This window comes from Staurois parvus, unplaced genomic scaffold, assembly GCF_062004578.1.
Source record: "Staurois parvus isolate SC_StPar_1 unplaced genomic scaffold, SC_StPar_1.0 ptg000011l, whole genome shotgun sequence".
Classification (NCBI taxonomy): Eukaryota; Metazoa; Chordata; class Amphibia; order Anura; family Ranidae; genus Staurois; species Staurois parvus.
The window spans coordinates 23,757,998-23,777,759 of record NW_028317807.1 but is presented as its reverse complement, the minus strand read 5'-3'; the positions used below and the strand labels follow the sequence as shown (position 1 = coordinate 23,777,759).

The 19,762-nt window shown below is 39.5% G+C and overlaps 1 protein-coding gene across 1 annotated transcript in view; it reads right to left on the bottom strand.

Annotated features, from left to right (window-relative positions):
• Positions 1–246: 246 nt before the first annotated feature.
• PLCL1 (phospholipase C like 1 (inactive)) overlaps positions 247–19,762 on the bottom strand; it is a 400,507-nt gene continuing 380,991 nt past the window's right edge. Inside the window, exon 6 of the mRNA XM_089671701.1 lies at positions 247–6,717. Within this exon, the coding sequence (XP_089527827.1) occupies positions 6,535–6,717 (183 nt within the window). The 3' untranslated portion in view covers positions 247–6,534. The remainder of the gene's footprint in view (positions 6,718–19,762) is intronic.

Here is a 19,762-nt window from a genome sequence, read left to right as displayed (position 1 = left end):
GTAGAAAATACACTAACAATGTAAAGAACATTCCCATTAGCCATACTGCCTGAAAGGGATATGACATTTACATTTTTTGACAGTTTTATAAAATGTCAGAGCAGCAGAATGAAATGGAAATGTAATTGTAGACAATAATGTAAAGGTGGACTTCTAGTTTGGATCTCTTCATTGCACCAAAAGTGAAGTTTTCATTTAACTTTATGTTTAGATTTGTGAGATAATGAAATAAGAACAAGCAAGACATTTCATTTTAATAGATTTATTTCCAATTATGTGCAAAATAAAATGTTAGTATTAATAATAAAACAAGATTAAGAATAAATTAACCCCCTCACTGCCAATACAGACTGCAGTGTGATGTACAGTGCAGGCCTTTATGGAAGTAAAGGGATTAACACAAAGAAAAGAAAAAAATTATTAAATTATTACTTCAGTTTTGAAAGTTAGCACATTATATCTCTCTTCATCAAATACGTTAAAAAGGTAGCTTTTCAAAATAAAAGCAGTGCTCTTCAATAAATATATTTAAATCTTATCTAGAGAACACACAGCTCTATTAACCCTTTTGAAGCCAGAGGAAGGACATTTGCCTGAAACTGTATAACGGTCCAATTCTCACCAAGAGACAAATGGTATTATACACATTCTTAAAATGTAATAATATTAGTTATAATAATGGTAATAATAATATTGATTTGAACTGTTTATACAAAAACTCATAGTTACTAGCTTACCTTCTGATGGTAGAAGAAATAATAAAAGTGTTGCTTTTTTTTTTCTTTATACATCCTTCCATCTGGCAGCAAAATAGTTGAATGAGCACATAAATACTACACTCAAGCAAAGTACCAAAGAGACATAGTTTATGTACGTCAGATGCAGGAGCTACATCTACACACAATGTATTATCTATATTTCTTCTACTGGATGTTAAACTCCAGTGTGACTCCAGCCTAGAATGTCATACTGTATAATGCACTAATTTACAGAGAAGACCTTGGCAACCTTCACATTCCAATCTTTATAGAAACCGGTTCAGTCCCAAAGACTTCCCATTTCTGCAGTGGACTCCCTGGCAAAATAAGATGTGTAATACAGTATATGGTATATAGGGAGTGGTTGGTTTTGTTTGAAGGATATACAGTTTTGTGGTCTGAGTCACCTGATGGCATCTCATCTCTCCTGAAGACCCCAGAAGTAAGATCTCCTTACCAAAGTTCCTTGTTATGTTCAGGCCTATCAGAGTTTTTGGCATTCCTTTCTTTCGCTCCTTCTGCTGCATTCAATAGAATAACATAAACTAGAAGACCAGCAGCAAGACTGGAAGCCTATAATAATGGATGCAGCAGATATGCAGACCTGAGAACTCAAGCACAGAGATCTGATCTCCAATGTCAATGAGATATAGGAACCCAGTGATCTGACTCTTAATCATTCCCCAAATATCCCTTTTCGGTGGAAAACCTCTTTGATGGATGCAGTATCGTGATCTTTTTTATTGTGATTTCCAAAGTCTTAGAAATGTATGTCCTAATCTATCAACTCGACTGTTACAAAAGCAAAAGCAACTACAGCTTTTATGGACAAACCTGTGTACCAAGATTTTGAATAACAATTCTACAGTCAAAAATGTGTGCAATAGAGCTCATTCACATTACTGCACTGAATGGCACCTTAACGCACCCTACCAACAGATGTGCATTGTAACCCAGCACAATGCTCAGCAACACACTGGCATGTTTTGCAGCGTACTTTCAAAAATGTTGCATGCAACTTTTTTTGTGCTTTTTGACGCTTTGCGAAGATCATTCAAAAGAATGAGCTTACTTAATGCAATGCACATTAATGCATTGCATGCCATGCAGTTAGGCAGTGCAATAGTGTGAAAAGGCTGACCCTTTGCTTCCCTTGAAGATCAGTGTAGAAATTCTATGGTCATTTTGGCCAATGCCTGGCTTAAATAACAGCTCTGTGCACAGTGTATGCATAAAGAAATGTTAATGATGCTTATTATTAGTGCTGTTTTTGTTTGTTTGCATTTTAATGCAGAATTATGCACATTTTTATGCACATTAAAGAATATTGTGGTTTAAAATATAACATCACATTATCATCTGATGTAACATGACCTGCCCCCAATAGAAAATATAATTTTTTTATGACTGTAAAAAAAAAAACCCTTTGATTTGAGTTTATGGGAGGACACAGCTTTGCTCTAGATCATCACCTACACGGCATAGTGCCTCCTGAAGGAGCAGGATGCTGGGTACAACTAATAAACAAAAGACAGCCAAAGGCAGCCCCTGCTGGTGGCCAAAAGCCTCCAAATTGTTGAGCTAGCTCAGTTAAAAGAAGAAATATGATGAGGGTAATAAAAAACAAAACATACACTCGTGTTCAGCCATGTGCTGAAAGGCAGAGTAAGCTGTTACTCAGACAGACAGGTGGATCCTGACAATATTGTTGAGATCCTTCCTGAACTTGGCAAGACTGTGCCTTAGTAAGGCACTCTTCAGAGGAGTAAAACCAAAGCAATGTGGGAAAATAAATGGCGGTCGCTTCCACTGTTTATAGATAAAATCATCAAAAAATGAGTGGTGTGGAATGCTCCAGTTTATGTGTCCTAAAAGGTACTGGTATCTCTAACAGACATAATCAGCATTGTCACCAACTCCTTCTCCCTGATGAGCCCAACCCTACATTTAGCTTCTTTTAGGTGCCAAGACTGCACCTACTGTTTGGGAAGACTCCTCTTTTGACCCCTCTGAGGGCACAGGAAAGAGGGGTGAGCATTTCTTACTCTCCTGTGGCTGAGAAAAAGCAATTCTACCTGTTACAAAAATGCCTTAAAAAATGGGCACCAGGAAGGAGGATGGCCCTAAAATACCTAAGGATGGCAGTGGGGAACAAGATGAAGGGAGGGATGTAGCCAGTGATGGTTTACTGGCTAACTACAAAATGGATCTCCCACAGTCCCTGCAAGCCATACCATAAGTGAAGCAGAGGAAGTAATTATTGTCCAGCAGGCCCTCCATGAAGACTTGACCCAAACATGCTGTCTTTGGCAACCAACTGTCGAGTCTGCAAAAGTCCTTGGCAATCGAGCAACAAAAAGGGTGCACTTTCCAACCTGGTAACAGCAGCTAGTCTGTCTGACCTCCCAAGTTGGCTCCTTTTCCCAGCGTATGTATCGGCAGAAGGACTGCCCTTTCCTCCTAGCTTTCCATCCTGCAACAATGGGACAATGTGATCTTACTAAAGATGACTGACACAGCTTCCGGCCTAAGCCACAACTGGCTCTGCTGCAATGTGTCTGCAGCCACTGCTAAAGCCACAGGCAGGCAGTTTCAACAAAAGGAAAGAAACAAAAACAGATCCACACAGGGACCCTGAGCAGTGAGACTGCTAAAAAGAGCTTCCTATGTTGTACTGTCCTGTCCCCATGAGGTCCAGTCCTTCATGCAGGTCATGGCCAAGAGCTCCTCGCTGTTTTCAATAAGGGTAGTAGCAACAGCCAAAAAGTCCCCTGATGTGGCCATATCCATTTTGCAGGCCTCAGCCAAGGGTAGTAGTAGCAGACAAAAAGTCCCCCCAGGGACACAGATATTAAGTATAGTCCCCACACTGTCTCCCAGTGAGAACCACTACACTCCAGACCAATAGTAGCAGAAGAGGGGAGAAAAAGTGAGAGAAACCCTCTGCTTGCCAAATGTTTGCTCAGGCTAGGATCACGAGTCTCTGCCAGCCAGTGGAGCAGGATGCCAGTGCAGCAGGCACACATTTATCTGCAGGGGACACCATGACATGACAGACTGAGGCCAACTGGCCACATGCATCTGCAAAAGGGAAACTCCACAGGCTGCCCTAGCCAGAGCTGTCTCAGTCAAAACTGTATGCAGCAAGGAATCAATGCACTCAATGACTAAAAGTGTGGAGATCACCAGGACTTGTATTATAGAGCTTGTCATCCAGCTCTCGACTTGCTGGAGTTAAAACCAAAGGAACTATGAATTTCAGGAGGAAATTTCTATGTCCTAACTCCTGGGTACTACGCTAAAAACTGACCTTATTCCCAAGTGTGAAAACATACTTTAATCCCTTTTTAACTTGAAAAAGTAATTCCCTACTGACCTTAACCTAACTAATATGGTGCTGAACCTTTCAGCATACTATTAGATTTGTTATTTAGAATCTAGCAGTAAAAGACTACAATAATCACTCATTGATAGTGATAGCACGGGATTTACACCTTTTAGTACTAGGGCCACACTGTATATTTTACAAAAATGTACAGGCCAGAAAAAAAACCCAACAGTTTTATAAATGAATGAAGTATGAATAAGCATACTCCAAGAAATAAGCTACCCATTACCCCTTCACATCAGAGTCCCTCTTTCACTTCAGAGCCTCCCTTACATGTCAGAGTTCCCTAATATATCAAGGCACCTATCAGAAGCAGAGACCAACTGAGCAGATTCCTCAGTTTGTACATGAGGATATACCACTTTCTCTAGATGTAGGCTGGATAAAATCTTGTTGGCTGGATGTGTCTGTAATTCTGCAACCCCAGAAAACAGCTTTTTTATAAAAATTGCATTCACTTTAGTGCAGAACATCCTGAAATATAAAGATAATAGCTTGTATCATGATGTAGTTAATTACTTCACTAGGAAGCAATGCCTAACAGTAAGCCTGACCACAGATGGCAGTATGTTTCACTGAGAATGATGGGCTGTGAGATGTCTGCCTATTTCGCAAACCACACTGACCTACAAAGTGACTCATCTAAATCAGGGCACATGTGGTTTACACTTTCTCCATTTTTCCCATTTACATATAGACTGGCCTGCTAATACCTGAAGGAAATCCTTCAGACAAATATTCATCGAATTAGCAGTTAAAATGCCTACATGATATGTTATATTGCCTTTATCATATGTCAGATCTCCTTTGTGAATATATAACATTTTAAGATGCTATATCTCTCACTTTGGAAAATAATAATATGCCAATTGTGAATATCAATACATGTCACCATTTTTAGGGCCCACTTGGTAAATGATTTTAGGGATGGGTGGTGCTGCTAAATGAACTGCATACATGTCTGATTTAGTCATTCACCAGCAGTCTATTCCGCCTTCTCTTTTTCATTTCATAAAATGATAAAGAAAATGTTCCTACGGAGCACATGCACTGAGAATGACTGGTATGAGCATTGTCCTCTGTGCTCTATGAATACACATTTCGAAAAAGTCATTATGCACTACAAAATGTAAACTGTATCTCATAGTGCATATCTATGGGTTGTATATTTATACTGAGAAAATTGATAGGTGGGAGGGAGGGGGGGGGGGATAATGTAATTTTTGGAAAAAAAAAACCCTATTCTTTATATTGCTTTTAGAAACTTGGCGCTTAGATATTTCTAGTTAGCCTGCAATCATACATCAGACTAAGCTTAGCATTACTGTTTGTAACAGTCTACCTAAACAACTAGAAGAAATGGATAGGAATACAAACGTATATGAGCATACATGATCCATGTAACATTCAGCAAAAAATTCTCCATCACGTCTTCCTTCCAAGTACAAGAAAAATTAAATGTTAGCATGTTAGATCCTTACAGTGAAAATATGTAGCAAACATACAGTCATTAGCTGGATTTCACGGTGGAAATGTTGTATTTCAATAAATAACCAGTGTTAGCGAACAATGCGGATACTCAATTGATACTCAGCAAGTGTCAAATCTCCTTCTCATTTGTATGACAGCTTTCCTCTGATCCCTTAACTTGTGGCAGCTTTTGGTACTAACCCATTACTGACAAGCATATAACGATTATACCCTGCTATTCTATGTACAGTTTTATGTATAGTATTCGATCTTCAAAAAGGCCACATTTTTGTGTAGCATCTTCTGTCATGACTGTACATTTTGTCTATTTAGTACACAACAAACAAGCATCAGGGTACTCTAGTATGTCATATTCTAAGTGTTCTAAAAAAAAAAAAGATTACATTTGACCATGTATGCATGTGGTCGGCTTGCAAGGTGCCTTGCTCCCAGAATTAAAAAGAAATGGGCACTGGTCTCTCTCTTACCCGGCCAGGGCTCAGGAATGCTTTAAGGTGTGTTCTCTCCAAAACTATGAATTTTTAGGTTTCTACAGTTTATAAATCAACCTTTTTGCCAATCTTAGTGCAATTAAACTGTTACTTGGTGTAGACAGTGTTGGCATCTTTTGGCATGTTACATCTTATTACATAAGGGATAAAAATTTGTGATCAGCAGTAAATGGTCCACATTTTCTTCACACACTGTTATTTTTAACATGATTGATTAAAAGGTAGGTACAATTTTGTTGGTTAAATTAAAACACTATAAAAATTAATATTACCATTACTGTACATTATGCTTTGATAATTAACTTTTTGCCTTATATTCAATAAATGCATTGATACTGTATATATCTCTCCTGCAGATGTAAAAAGGCATCCCTAATAGGCCAGGTGCCATGGCAACTTTTGCACATCACAAACGACCATTTTCCTCTCCTGTATCCTTTTCTTGTATTGCCTCTAGGCCTCGTTTAGATTTTGCATCAGTTGCAGTGGTTGGAGTTTTACATAGACCACTGGACAGACAAGCCTGTTGTATCTGCCTCATGTTCTCCAAGGCTTCATTTTTGGCATTCTTCAATAAATCCCCCTGGCCCTACATGAAAAGAGAAACAAAAGGAAGGTATAACAAACTGGACAAACTTATATCTCAGGACAACTAGTCATTCATATTAGTAAAAACAGGAAAATCTATGGGGTCAATTTCTAAAGATGAAACCAGGGGCGGCCTGACAACTCATGGGGCCCACGGGCAATAGGGGATCATGGGGCCCCTGTGTCCTTGCTCAAACTCAAAAAAGCCTATGAAAAAGATACCAGGGGCATCTCATGGGGCCCCCTACTGACCCCGGGCCCTCGGGCAGTGCCCGAGTTTCCAAATGGTCAGTCCGCCCCTGGAGTAAACACATTGAGATGTGTACTGCATTTCCATGTATCCATACTTGGTAACCTTTTCACCAACTGTTTGCCACAACAATTACAGAGTACTGAACAGATAACCAGCACACTAAAGAAACAATAAACAAAGTGATATACTGTCAGGAAAAAAGGGTTATATTTTTGGTAAAAAGGTAACAATTCCTGCTGAAAAGGTAGAAACCTGCCCAACTTAGACAGAGGAAAACTACAGTACATTGGTCATAACACTGTATTAAACATGCAAACATTGTGTTGTCAAAGTCCATGTATATACAATATCTTTATAAATGAGGCATATTTAAAAAAAAGGTATGGCAATATTGTCTTAGAATGATGCCCAATAGTTAGTAAATGCCAAACTGGAAAAAGGGGCAAACTGTCAAATTCCCTTAGGGGAACAAAACCTTTACACTTCATGTACACTGAGCATTTGCTCGCCTCCTCTAAAGGCCTTTTCTCCTAGTAGGAAAACCATGGTAAACATTTCGTTTTGCACACACATTTATGCAGCAATTGGCATGAATGCATTCTATTATATTAATTTATTCTGACCATTAGAATGCATGAATCCATGTTTAAGCGTGTTTGCATGTTTTTTTCTACCTAAATGCACCTCCCCTGAATGTGCTGGCGATTTATTTTTTTTTTCAGCCTGTAAATGCCTTTCTTCTAAAATACCTGAAAAGGCGTTGACAGGATGAAAAAATAAATGCCAAATGCATGTAAAAGCAGACTTTTTTTCTGCCCAGTGTGTAAGAGGCCTCAAAATTCGAAGAAAAGGTGTCAGGCACCGCTATTTGATATATTAGACTCCAATTGACTTGCTTTATATTCAAGTTCATATTTTTAAACAGGATCTTGATTATTGGAGATGTTCTAAGTATGAATGTCCACTTTCCATTCACCTTTGAGACAGACTGATTTCTCTTCTCATTCAACACAAAAATCTACCAAGCTCTATGACTATTTATATCACAGGTCCTTCCATTGTAAACAGTCTGTCTCAAAGCTGTTGGGAAGCTCCTGAATTCATTTGGCCCTATCTGCTTCAAGTTAGGCACTGCTTACCCCTTCTGCTCTAAACTCCAAACCACACTTTCAAAGCCACAAAAAAGTGTCTTAGATTTTCATTCACTTTTACAATCGGGTTGATATACTAAAGACAAATAGACTGTGCACTTTACAAGCTGCACTTTGCAAGGGAAAATACCCCCAGAGCTTAGTGACTGAGGTGAAGCTCTGCTGACTTCCATTATCCAATTATGTGAAAGCAAAAATGCAGGTTGTTTTTTTTTGTCCTTGCACACTATTGGGTATTCTTTGCAAAATAAATAAATTTTCACCATATTCACAAAGTTAAGGGAAGAATCCCTTGCAAAGGGATCAGCTTATTTACCTTTAGTAAATCTACCATTGTGTGATTTTAACCACCTCCTGCCTGCCATATAGTAATATGACGGATGCAAGGTGGTTCTCTCGTTCTGGGAGGACGTCATATGACGTCCTCCCATTCTAACCGCGCATGCACGGCTTCCAGAGCGTGACGATCGGCGGTGCACTGTGTCCCTCGGACACAGCGGATCACCGATCCACGGAAAAAGTGCCGCCTATCAGTGCCATATATCAGTGCTGCCTTTCACTGCCCATCAGTGTTGCCTGTTAATGCCCATCAGTGCCACCTACCAGTGCCTCCTCATCAGTGCCACCTATCAGTGCCCATCATTGCAGCCTCATTAGCGCACATCAGTGAAGGAGAAAAATCACTTATTTACAAAATTTTATAACAAAAACTAAGAAAAAAATTGTTTTTTTTTCCAAAATTTTCAGTGGTTTTTGGTTTAAGAAAAAATAAAAAACCCAGAGGTGATTAAATACCACCAAAATAAAGCTCTGTCACAAAAAATGATAAAAATTTCATATGGGTACAGTGTTGCATGGCCGCGCAATTGTCATTCAAAGTGCAACAGTGCTGAAAGCTGGAAATTGGCCTGGGCAGGAAGGGAGTATAATTGCCCTGTAGGCTTGTGATTAAACATACTTTGCCTGTCTGCTAGCAATTTTTTCAGTTCCCTAATTATAGAACTCCAGGAAAATTATCCAATGTCTGCCATATTGAATCTCCCCCACTGACCTTCAATGGTGCAAACTACTGGTGCTTGCTCCCCTATGAAAGCAGATCAAGCAAACCAGCTAAGAGAAGAGAAACCATCAGGGGAACTTCAAAGAAGCTGGACTTTCACAGCAGGGCTGCAGAGGTAGGTTTTGTTGTGGAGTTCCAACCTTTACTACCTTGCCCTTAATACTTAGGACTCTGAAATGGTACACAGTTTTCAGAATTTACATAACACCAGGTTTTCAGTTGTTACTGTTCAGTTTCTATGACACTCTTTCCCATACCTTTATATAGGAGGTTATTAGCATAATAAAAGCCCACTCAAGAGTCTGGTCTTAACCCTATTGCATTAAAACAGTTACAATCCTTTTATTAGCAAAGATCTGGATTGTGCTAGATTTGAAATTGAATGGACAAGTAAACATATTTTTACTAAAGCCTTTTTAAAATGTTGGATTAGCAGATATTGTTACAACATGGCGGTGCAATGAATCTCGATTGATGTCGTTTACAAGCTGGCCAAAGATGAGAAACACAAATTAAAAGCATGTTTCCTCCATAGAGAGTAATAGCTTCCACTGCCAAATATTAAATCAGCTCTGAGATCAGTGTTTGTGCTCCTGATTATTAACCATTGTGTAGAAAAAGATTAGTAGGATTATGAGTTTTGTTTTTGCTAGGTACTATTACATTGTGCATACAGTAACACCCAAAATGCAAACATAGCCAGTGTTGCTAATTACGTACCATATTTCTTATAAACATATTAGACACTGCCTTGAATATGTACATCTCTATAAGCATGTCATATGTCTTACTGAAATGTATAAAATCATTTTTATGCTGTTCAATACCTCTTTTCTGTAGCATAAAAGCTGATATCATGTCCCACCTTTTAGGGATTAAAAGACCTACTAAATGTGTGCAGGTTATAAAAAGTAAAGCTGTCCTTTAAGGCCTCATTCACACTCGTAGTCCATGAATGGGCCATGTCTTTAAGTGACTGGAGCCACCAGGTATATGTGTGGTCCTCCCATTCATGTCTGTGGGGATGCAGTGCCACCCATCCCAATAGGACAAGCCTGCGGGTGTGGGTGAGTGGCCCCAAATACAGACTGCCTGCATTCGAGGACACTCACCCAGTCATGAATTCATGGACTACGGGTGTATATGTCTATGTTATTGAGGCCTAAGGAAGCATGCTCATGAAAGAATGTAAAAATCAATGAAATTCTATTTGTTAAACAACAACAAACAATAAAAAAAAATAAAACAAAATAAGGAAAAAAACTAAATAATCAAAAGTAAGCCTGCAACCCACTCACGTCATTTAGTTGTTAGATGTAGGTCTTCCCCTTAAAGGTAATATAATATCTTTTGTGATAGTTCTCTTTTAAAGTGGTACTAAAGGCAAAATCAAGAATGATGATATATACAATGCGGTTTGTCATTAGAATGAACAAAGTACTGTTTGTTTTTCCACTTTAACATACTGTAATTTTTTTTTCTTATGGAACCTGCTCCTATTTTCCAACATTCTTTAGGAGACCTAGCTATCCAACAAAAGTGGCAGTTAGAGTGTGGAGACAAACCACTTAACACTGACAGGGGTGCTTACAATGGTCAGCTTTTATTTACATTCATGTAAAGCTTTTATCCGAAAATGGGAAAAAAACCTGTTTCTGTAAATGTTTACAAAGTGCTAGATAGACTGGTAGATTTAGATGGGCTTTACATAAGTGACTAGCAACAAAACCCTGTCCAAACAGTGCTACTGTCCAAGGGTGACTCCATTGCTCCTCCACGCATAGATGAGCCACCCTAGGACAGGATGTGTGTTCCTGGTCATGTCACTAAGTGAAAATAAAGGGAAAAAACTAAAAATAAAAAAACCAACACAGCCACTACATTTAAGGATTGGTACATTTTTCCGTTTAATACTGACGTGTTTTGGCACTCACAAGACTACTGTGCAGACCCAACATCCAAGAGACTCCTTTTGCAATGTTTGGCTAACACAGTATGGTAACAGTGAGGCAGAAAAGCACAGCGTGTTCACAGCATAAGATAAAGTACTTTGGCTACAAAAACATATTTAGAGTGATCATACACAAATGAAAGGAGAATCATTTAAGAAATACAGTCTCTTGTGTTCTTGTCTTCCAGGCAGGAATCATTATATTTGTAATCCAGTTAGGACTCTTGGGTGACTGCCTGATGACACCATTCAAACACAATTTAGGTTCGTGGGCACACAGAATGGAATAACTGGGAGCAGAGGTTTTTTGAGGACATACATGACAGTAATCAATTGCTATTTATATGTTGCACTTTAATTAGCTGATCATCTCACCTAGAAATAATTTTTAGAAAAATAACCTGCAGGGTTTACAATAATAGATCTAGAGTGTTTACACTATTTAACACATTGATTCACGTTATATCAGTTTAGTGCATATACAATAGTATACGTTGTTCCCACAGTGAAGGATGGATACGAATGTACAAAATCTGTTGATCCACCTATCAGGGTGTCAGCACTTTACAGAGGATGTAGTTCTGCAAACTGATTAGCACACCTCTGCCTTGCTCTTGAGCTACAAGTAGATATGAACATGCTGGCGATGCCTGCCTTCAGCTCTGTTCACTTTGCAAGCCCACCTATGCCTTTTTCATTGGTACCCCTTAAGTGTACAGCTCCACCACTTTAACTACAGGCCTGATTTCAAACCTCTGCTAATATGTGGGTGCTGAATTTGTTAAGACCGAGGAATCCAATCTAGCAGACATATATTTGTTGTCTGTAGTCACACTATGATACTGAACTAACCACAGGCTTCATGTTAGAGTGCGATGTTGTCACCAGAATATGAAATGAGGGATACAAGTTGGGACATCAATAAATAACAGGACAGCTATTACTACTAGTAGCTGTACAAACATTGCAAGAATAAAGTATGCATAAACCCAAACACTAAACTCCAAAGGTAACAATGCTCTGCCCCCTGTATCTCAACTGTGTTTCTGCATTGTCAACCTATCACAAGGGCTATAGAGACTACTAAAAATGACCATGTCACTAACATTATCCAACCACGGTCTTCTGTGGTCACCAACTCATCCCACCATGAGAAATGTCATGTAGCCATCATACATGTAGATGGGAAATTGGCTTCAAAGAGCCTGCAGGAGATCAACCATAGTGATGACCTTGGGTTCTTTTTGAATCCAGACATAGGCGGTCAGTGCTGGGCTAATGAGATGTGAGCAAGATATTCCCCACTCCACAGCTGATGTAAGCAAAGGGTGATGTACTCAAAAGGGTAGGGATGCTTGTGACATCAATGACCTGACCTTGTGACCATATTAGGTCAACAATAACACAAGTATCCTTGCTCCTTTTGTATATCTGCAGCAGGGGAATCTCCTGCTCACTGGCACAGCAATGACAGCTTACTTACCTGGTTTGGATGTAGCCCAGTTCAGACCAAACCTGAGCTCATTCATAATCAACGAACAAAATTCATAAAAACAAGCATTTTAGTTATAAACACCCCCCCCCCCCAAAAAAAAAAACAAATATGGCTATTGCTTATGATACACAGTGCTTTAGCAAGCTAAATATCATTTAGTTGGAGTTTACATCTGCTTTAACCACTTTCCACCCGGTCACCGTACATAAAGGGCCGGGAAGGGACAAGTGCCGTTCTGACAGGACATACCCGCACATCCTATTAGAACCTTGGGCCATGCTGAGGGGCGATCCTGTGATGCCCATGTCCCTTAGACACATTGCAACACAGATCGGGACATGGGCATTCTGATTGGCCCTCCCAATCATGTGATGGCTGTGTCCAATCACAGCCATCTCACAATGTAAACAGAGGCACATGCCTCTGTATAGGCTCTCCCTCTGAGCTCAGTGAGAGCTCTGTGAGGAGAAGGAGAGCGGGATCCCTGCAGGCTGTCAGCGATCTGTGTGTGGCTGCTGATTTTACTGTGTAGCTACACACAGAACAATCATCCCACACCAGTGCACCAAGCACCATCTGTCCCTGTCCAAATGCACATCAACATCTGTACCAGTGTCCCATCAATATCTGCAATAGTGTTCCATTACAACATCAACATCTGTCAGTGTCCTTAGTGGATTGCAACATCTACCGTTGTCCCTTGTGGACCTTCAACATCTGTCACAGTGTACCAGTGCACAAAAAAAATCTGTCCATGTACCAGAGTCCCATCAACACGTGTTACAGTTTACCAGTGCGCAAAAACATCTGTAACAGTGTACCAGTGTCCCATCAATTGCAGTCACAGTGTACCAGAGCACAAAAACATTTGTCACAGTGTACCAGTGCACATCAGCATCTGTATTAGTGTTCAATTGCAACATCAACATCTGTCAGTGTGTCCCACTGCAACAACAACATCTATCAGTGTTCCTAGCAGACAGTCAACCTCTGTCAGTCTCCCAAGTAGATTATCGACATCTGTCAGGGCCTCCGGAGACCCATCAACATATGTCACAGTGTACAAAAACATTGTCCGTGTTCCAGTGCACAAAAACATTGTCCCTGTACCAGTGTCCCATCAACATCTGTCACAGTGTATCAGTGCACAAAAACATTGTCCATGTACCAGTGCACAAAAACATTGTCCGTGTACCAGTGCACAAAAACAGTGTCCGTGTACCAGTGCACAAAAACATTGTCCGTGTACCAGTGCACAAAAACATTGTCCGTGTACCAGTGCACAAAAACATTGTCCGTGTACCAGTGCACAAAAACATTGTCCGTGTACCAGTGCACAAAAACATTGTCCGTGTACCAGTGCACAAAAACATTGTCCGTGTACCAGTGCACAAAAACATTGTCCGTGTACCAGTGCACAAAAACATTGTCCGTGTACCAGTGCACAAAAACAATGTCCGTGTACCAGTGCACAAAAACATTGTCCGTGTACCAGTGCACAAAAACAATGTCCGTGTACCAGTGCACAAAAACACTGTCCGTGTACCAGTGCATAAAATCATTGTCTGTGTACCAGTGCACAAAAACAATGTCCGTGTACCAGTGCATAAAATCATCGTCTGTGTACCAGTGCACAAAAACAATGTCCGTGTACCAGTGCACAAAAACAATGTCCGTGTACCAGTGCACAAAAACATTGTCCGTGTACCAGTGCACAAAAACAATGTCCGTGTACCAGTGCACAAAAACAATGTCCGTGTACCAGTGCATAAAATCATTGTCCGTGTACCAGTGCACAAAAACATTGTCCATGTACCAGTGCATAAAATCATTGTCTGTGTACCAGTGCACAAAAACATTGTCCGTGTACCAGTGCACAAAAACATTGTCCGTGTACCAGTGCACAAAAACATTGTCCGTGTACCAGTGCACAAAAACATCTGTCTCAGTGTACAAAAACATCTGTCACAGTGTACCAGTGCACAAAAACATCTGTGACATTGTACCAATGTTCCATCAACATCTACAATAGTGTCCAATTTCAACATTTGTCAGTGTGTCAATTGGACCTTCAACATCTCTTGGTGTCCCTAGTGCACCAACAACATCTGACAATGTTCCTAGTGGAATATCAACATCTATTGGAGTCCCTATCGGACTCCAAAATGACAATTTTGAGAAGAAGCAGCAAATTTATTTACATTTTGTTTTAATTTTCAAAGAGTTGTGAGAAAAAAATTACAGCGTCCAAAAATTCACCATGCCTCTTCTCTTATTAAATCCCTCGGGATATCTACTTTCCAAAAAGGGGTAATTTTGTGGTATTTGCACTGCCCTGGCATTTTAGGACCTCAATAAATACTATAGCATGTAGAGTCTATAACTTTACCACAGACTAATATACAATTCCAATATGGGTAGAAATGCACATGGGGATGCGCACTACAAAGGTAATCATTGGAGTTTGTTATAGGCCTCCTAGTGTTAATGAGGAGGTGGAGACTCAGCTCCCTGCACAGATCGAAAGGGCTGCAAGGGCTGGGACAGTGATAATAATAGGGGATTTTAACTATCCAGAAATTGACTGGAGTAATAGTGCAAAACAGTTAAAGGGCAAACATTTTTAAACCTACTACAGGACAATTTTGTGGTACAGTTCATAGAGGCCCCAACTAGGAATGATGCTCTGCTGAACCTGGTAATCTCAAACCATGCAGAGCTTACTACAAATGTCCATATAAAAGAACATCTGGGTAGCAGTGACCATAACATGATTTCATTTATTGTTAGCTGTAAACAGCAAGCACATACAGGAAAAAATAAAACCGCTCAATTTTAAGAGAGCTAATTTTCCAAGGCTGAGAGCTGCTCTCCAAGACTTAGACTGGGAGGGAATATTGGCATCAATGAACACAACACAGAAATGGGAGTTCTTCAAAAAGAATGTATGTGAACATACTGCAAAATATATTCCCATGGGCAACAAGTTTAAAAAGGCTAAAAATCAAACCTATGTGGCTTACGGCCAAAGTTAAAAAAGCTATAGATAATAAGAAAAGAGCTTTTATTAAATATAAAAATGAAGGAATGCTATCATCGTTTAAACATTACAAAGGATAAAAGAGGATATGCAAAAAGGAAATAAAGGCCACAAAAATTGAAAATGAATGACAGATTGCAAAAGACAGCAGGACCAACCCCCAAAACTTCTTCAAATATATTAATAGTAAAAAGGTCCAGTCTGAGCATGTAGGCCCTTTACAAAATAATTCTAGAGTGGGTGACAAAGAAGGCAAATTTATAAAATAGCTTCTTCAGCTCTGTGTATACAAAGGAGCATGGGGGAGCTCTTGTCCATGATGGGCATGGTATTGACACAGCTCCAGATGATCCACATTGGCTCACAATTGATATGATCCAAAAATATTTAGACAGAATAACGGTGAATAAAGCACCTGGACTGGATGGCATACACCCATGGGTCCTTAAAGAATTGAGCTCTGTCATTTCAAAGCCATTGTTTCTAATTTGTAGGGACTCTTTAATGACTGGCCTAGTACCACTGGATTGGCATAAGGCCAACATGGTGCCAATATTTAAAAAAGTCAAAATCTTTACCAAGTAATTATAGACCTGTTAGTTTAACTTCTATAGTTGGGAAGATACTGGAGAGTTTAATGAAAGACCACATAGATGAGTTCTTGCTGGAAAAAAACATTTTTAGCAACAGATAGCATTGATTCATGAAAGAGAGAAGTTGTCAAACAAATCTGATTTCTTTTTATGAGGAGGTGAGCAAAACCTTGGAAAGAGGGGTGGCGGTGGACGTGGTATGCTTGGATTTTGCAAAAGCGTTTGACACAGTTCCCCACACACAGCTAATGTGTAAGGTAAAGTCTACAGGCTTGGAAAAAAATGTATGTAAATGGATAGAAAACTGGCTAAAAGATTGTATTCAGAGAGTAGTGGTTAATGATTCATACTCTGAATGGTCTAGGGTTGTTAGTGGTGTACCACAAGGTTCAATATTGGGACCCTTACTTTTTAATATATTTATAAACTATATAGGCTCTTGGATCAAAAATACCATTTCAGTCTTTGCAGATGACACCAAGCTGTGCAGTGGAATAACGTCCTTACAGGATGTCTCCAACTTACATTCCGACCTCAATGCACGGTTTGATTATTTTTATTATACAGGATTTATATAGCGAGAACAGTTTGCTCAGCGCTTTGGGCAACTATGTGGCAAATGAGGTTTAATGTTGATAAATGTAAGGTTATGCTCTTGGGGACTAAGAATATGCATGCATCATACATACTAGGGGGGTACAACTGGGGGAATCAATGGTGGAGAAGGATCTGGGGGTTCTGGTAGATCACAAGCTTAATAATGGCATGCAATGCCAAGCTGCAGTTTCTAAAGCGAGCAAAATCCTCTCTTGTATTAAAAGAGGTATACACTCCAGAGAGAGAGATATCATATTACCCCTGTACAAATCATTAGTAATACCTCATCTGGAATATGCAGTTCAATTTTGAGCACCAATTCACAAAAAGAACATTGGGGAACTGGAGAAAGTACAGAGAACGGCAACCAAACTGATAAGAGGCATGGAGGAGCTCAGCTATGAGGAAAGATTAGAGGAACTGAATTTATTCTTTCTTGAGAAGAGGAGATTAAGGAGGGATATGATCAACATGTATAAATACATCAGTGGTTCATATAGTGAACTCGGTGTAGTTATTCACCTGAGGTCATCAAAGATGACAAGGGGGCACTCTACGTCTGGAGGAAAAGAAATTTAATCTCCAAACACAGAAAGGTTTCTTCACAGTAAGAGCTGTGAAAATGTGGTATATATTCCCTCAAGAGTGGTTTCTGGCCAGCTCAGTAGATTGCTTTAAAAAAGGCCTGGATTATTTCCTAGATACACAGAATATAACTGGCTACTAACATTTACAGGTAAAGTTGATCCAGGGAATATCCGATTGTCTCTCGGGGGATCAGGAAGGAATGTTTTCCCCTGCAGGAACAAATTGGATCATGCTTTGCTGGGGGCTTTTTTTGCCTTCCTCTGGATCAACTGTGGGTATAGGATTATAACTTTTTTAATGGTTGGTTTTTCAGCCAGACTAACTATGTAACCTATACACAGATTTGGGTTATTTTTATCAAAGAAATGTAGCAGATTAAATTTTGGCCTACATTTATGAAGAACAATTATTTGCTAAATTTTATAACAGAAGCTAGGAAAAACAAATTTTTTTCAAAAGTTTTGGTCTTTTTTTGTTTTTACAGCAAAAAGTAAAAAACCCAGTGGTGATTAAATCCCACTTAAAAAAAGCTATATTTGTCTCAAACAAAATGATAAAATTTAATTTGGGCACAATGCTGCATGACTGAATAATTGTCATTCAAAGTGTGAGAACGCTGAAACATTAAAAAAAACAAGTGGCAGCACAGTGGCTAAATGGTTAGCACTTTTGCCTGGCAGTACTAGGGTCGTTGGTTTGAATCCCAGCCACGGCACCTCCTGTCTGAAGTTTGCATGTTATACCTGTGCCTGCGTGGGTTTCCTCTGGGTACTCCGGTTTCCTTCCACACCCCAAAGACATGCTGGTAGGTTAACTGGATCCTGTCTAACTTGGCCCTAGTATGTATGAATGTAAGTTAGGGACCTTAGATTGTACGCTCCTTAGAGGATTAGGGACTGCTGTGAATGTACAATATATGTAAAGCACTGCGTAAATCAACGGCGCTATTCAAGCACCTGAAATAAATAAATAAATGTGAGGAGAAAGAGCCAGCAAAGTGAGTCAATCAGGGTTCTATAGCAGTGTGTGTTGCTGTCCGTTAAACACAGGAAGTTTGCTCACATCAGGAGAGCGCAGAGTGATCCCCCCCAGTGTGCTCATGTCCTTTCACTGTATAAACAATAGGCTCTATCCCTGCTGGAGCTGTAAATAAATGGACATGGCTATGCAGATTGGCAGGCTATTTATATTGTGGATTTATTTGTTTGCGTTATTGTTATTAGGTAATTCTGAAAACTTCCATCAAGAGATGTGAGACCAGAAAAGGAGTAAAGCATGAGTTCCCAATCTGTGACCCTCTGAGCCTCTGATGTGGCCCTCCACCTCAAACCGAATGCAGGAGTTTTGGTGTACTTTCAAAATGTGCACCACACCTTCAAGATATTATTATTATACAGGATTTATATGGCGCCAACAGTTTGCTCAGCACTTTACAATATAATGGGAGACAATACAGCAACAATACAGTTCAATACAAGAGGGAAAGGAGGGCCCTGCTCCTTGGAGCTTACAATCTAGGAGATATGGATTTTAACTTTAATAAATATGGATTATCAGATATTCTGCTAAATGTAATCAGCTATTTTACAGTTTTTATGAATTTAATGAGGAACTACACTGTATCTGAGCACCACAAACCAAAAGCACTCAATTAATTGGTAATATTCAAAGCAAATCCCCCCTACATCCATGTCTTCATGCTTTATTTTGCTGAGAAATTACTTAGAACCCACCCAGGTTTTCTGGCTGTGGTCAACTTGAGTAAGGACAGATGATTCATGTAGAATTTAGTTCCTGCAATCCATCTGCCCTTAGCTCAGGCATGCAGACAGGAGAGTGTGCTTATCTGGGAAAACCCCTCCTCAAGACCCCTAGAATGTATGATATAATTTGCCCAGGCATGGAAACTAGGAACTATCAACAGAAATGTGTGGAAAAAAAAAGTTTAAAACAAGTAACTATGATCTACTTTTCTATCTATTTACTAAATGCTAGCAGTATAAGGCTTCAAAATAGTCAATGTTGATTGAGAGAGTGAAGTTCCACTTTAACTGTACCTCTCAATTCTAGCAATCATCCATCTGGTATGCCATTGTTTCTGTTCTATGCAAGGATCAAGCTTAAGCTAAGTAGGGATTAAACGCTTTAAGCTAAATCTATATTTTTTCTAAAGAAGAGGTAACAAAATAATGTTATATTTAGATTTTTAAGTTGGGTTGAGCAGTGGCTTATTTCAAACAAGAGAAAAAGAATTAAACACTGTTTGTGTTTTGCATTTAGTTGCTTAACAGTGAAAAGCCAAATGCTATTAAGGCAAT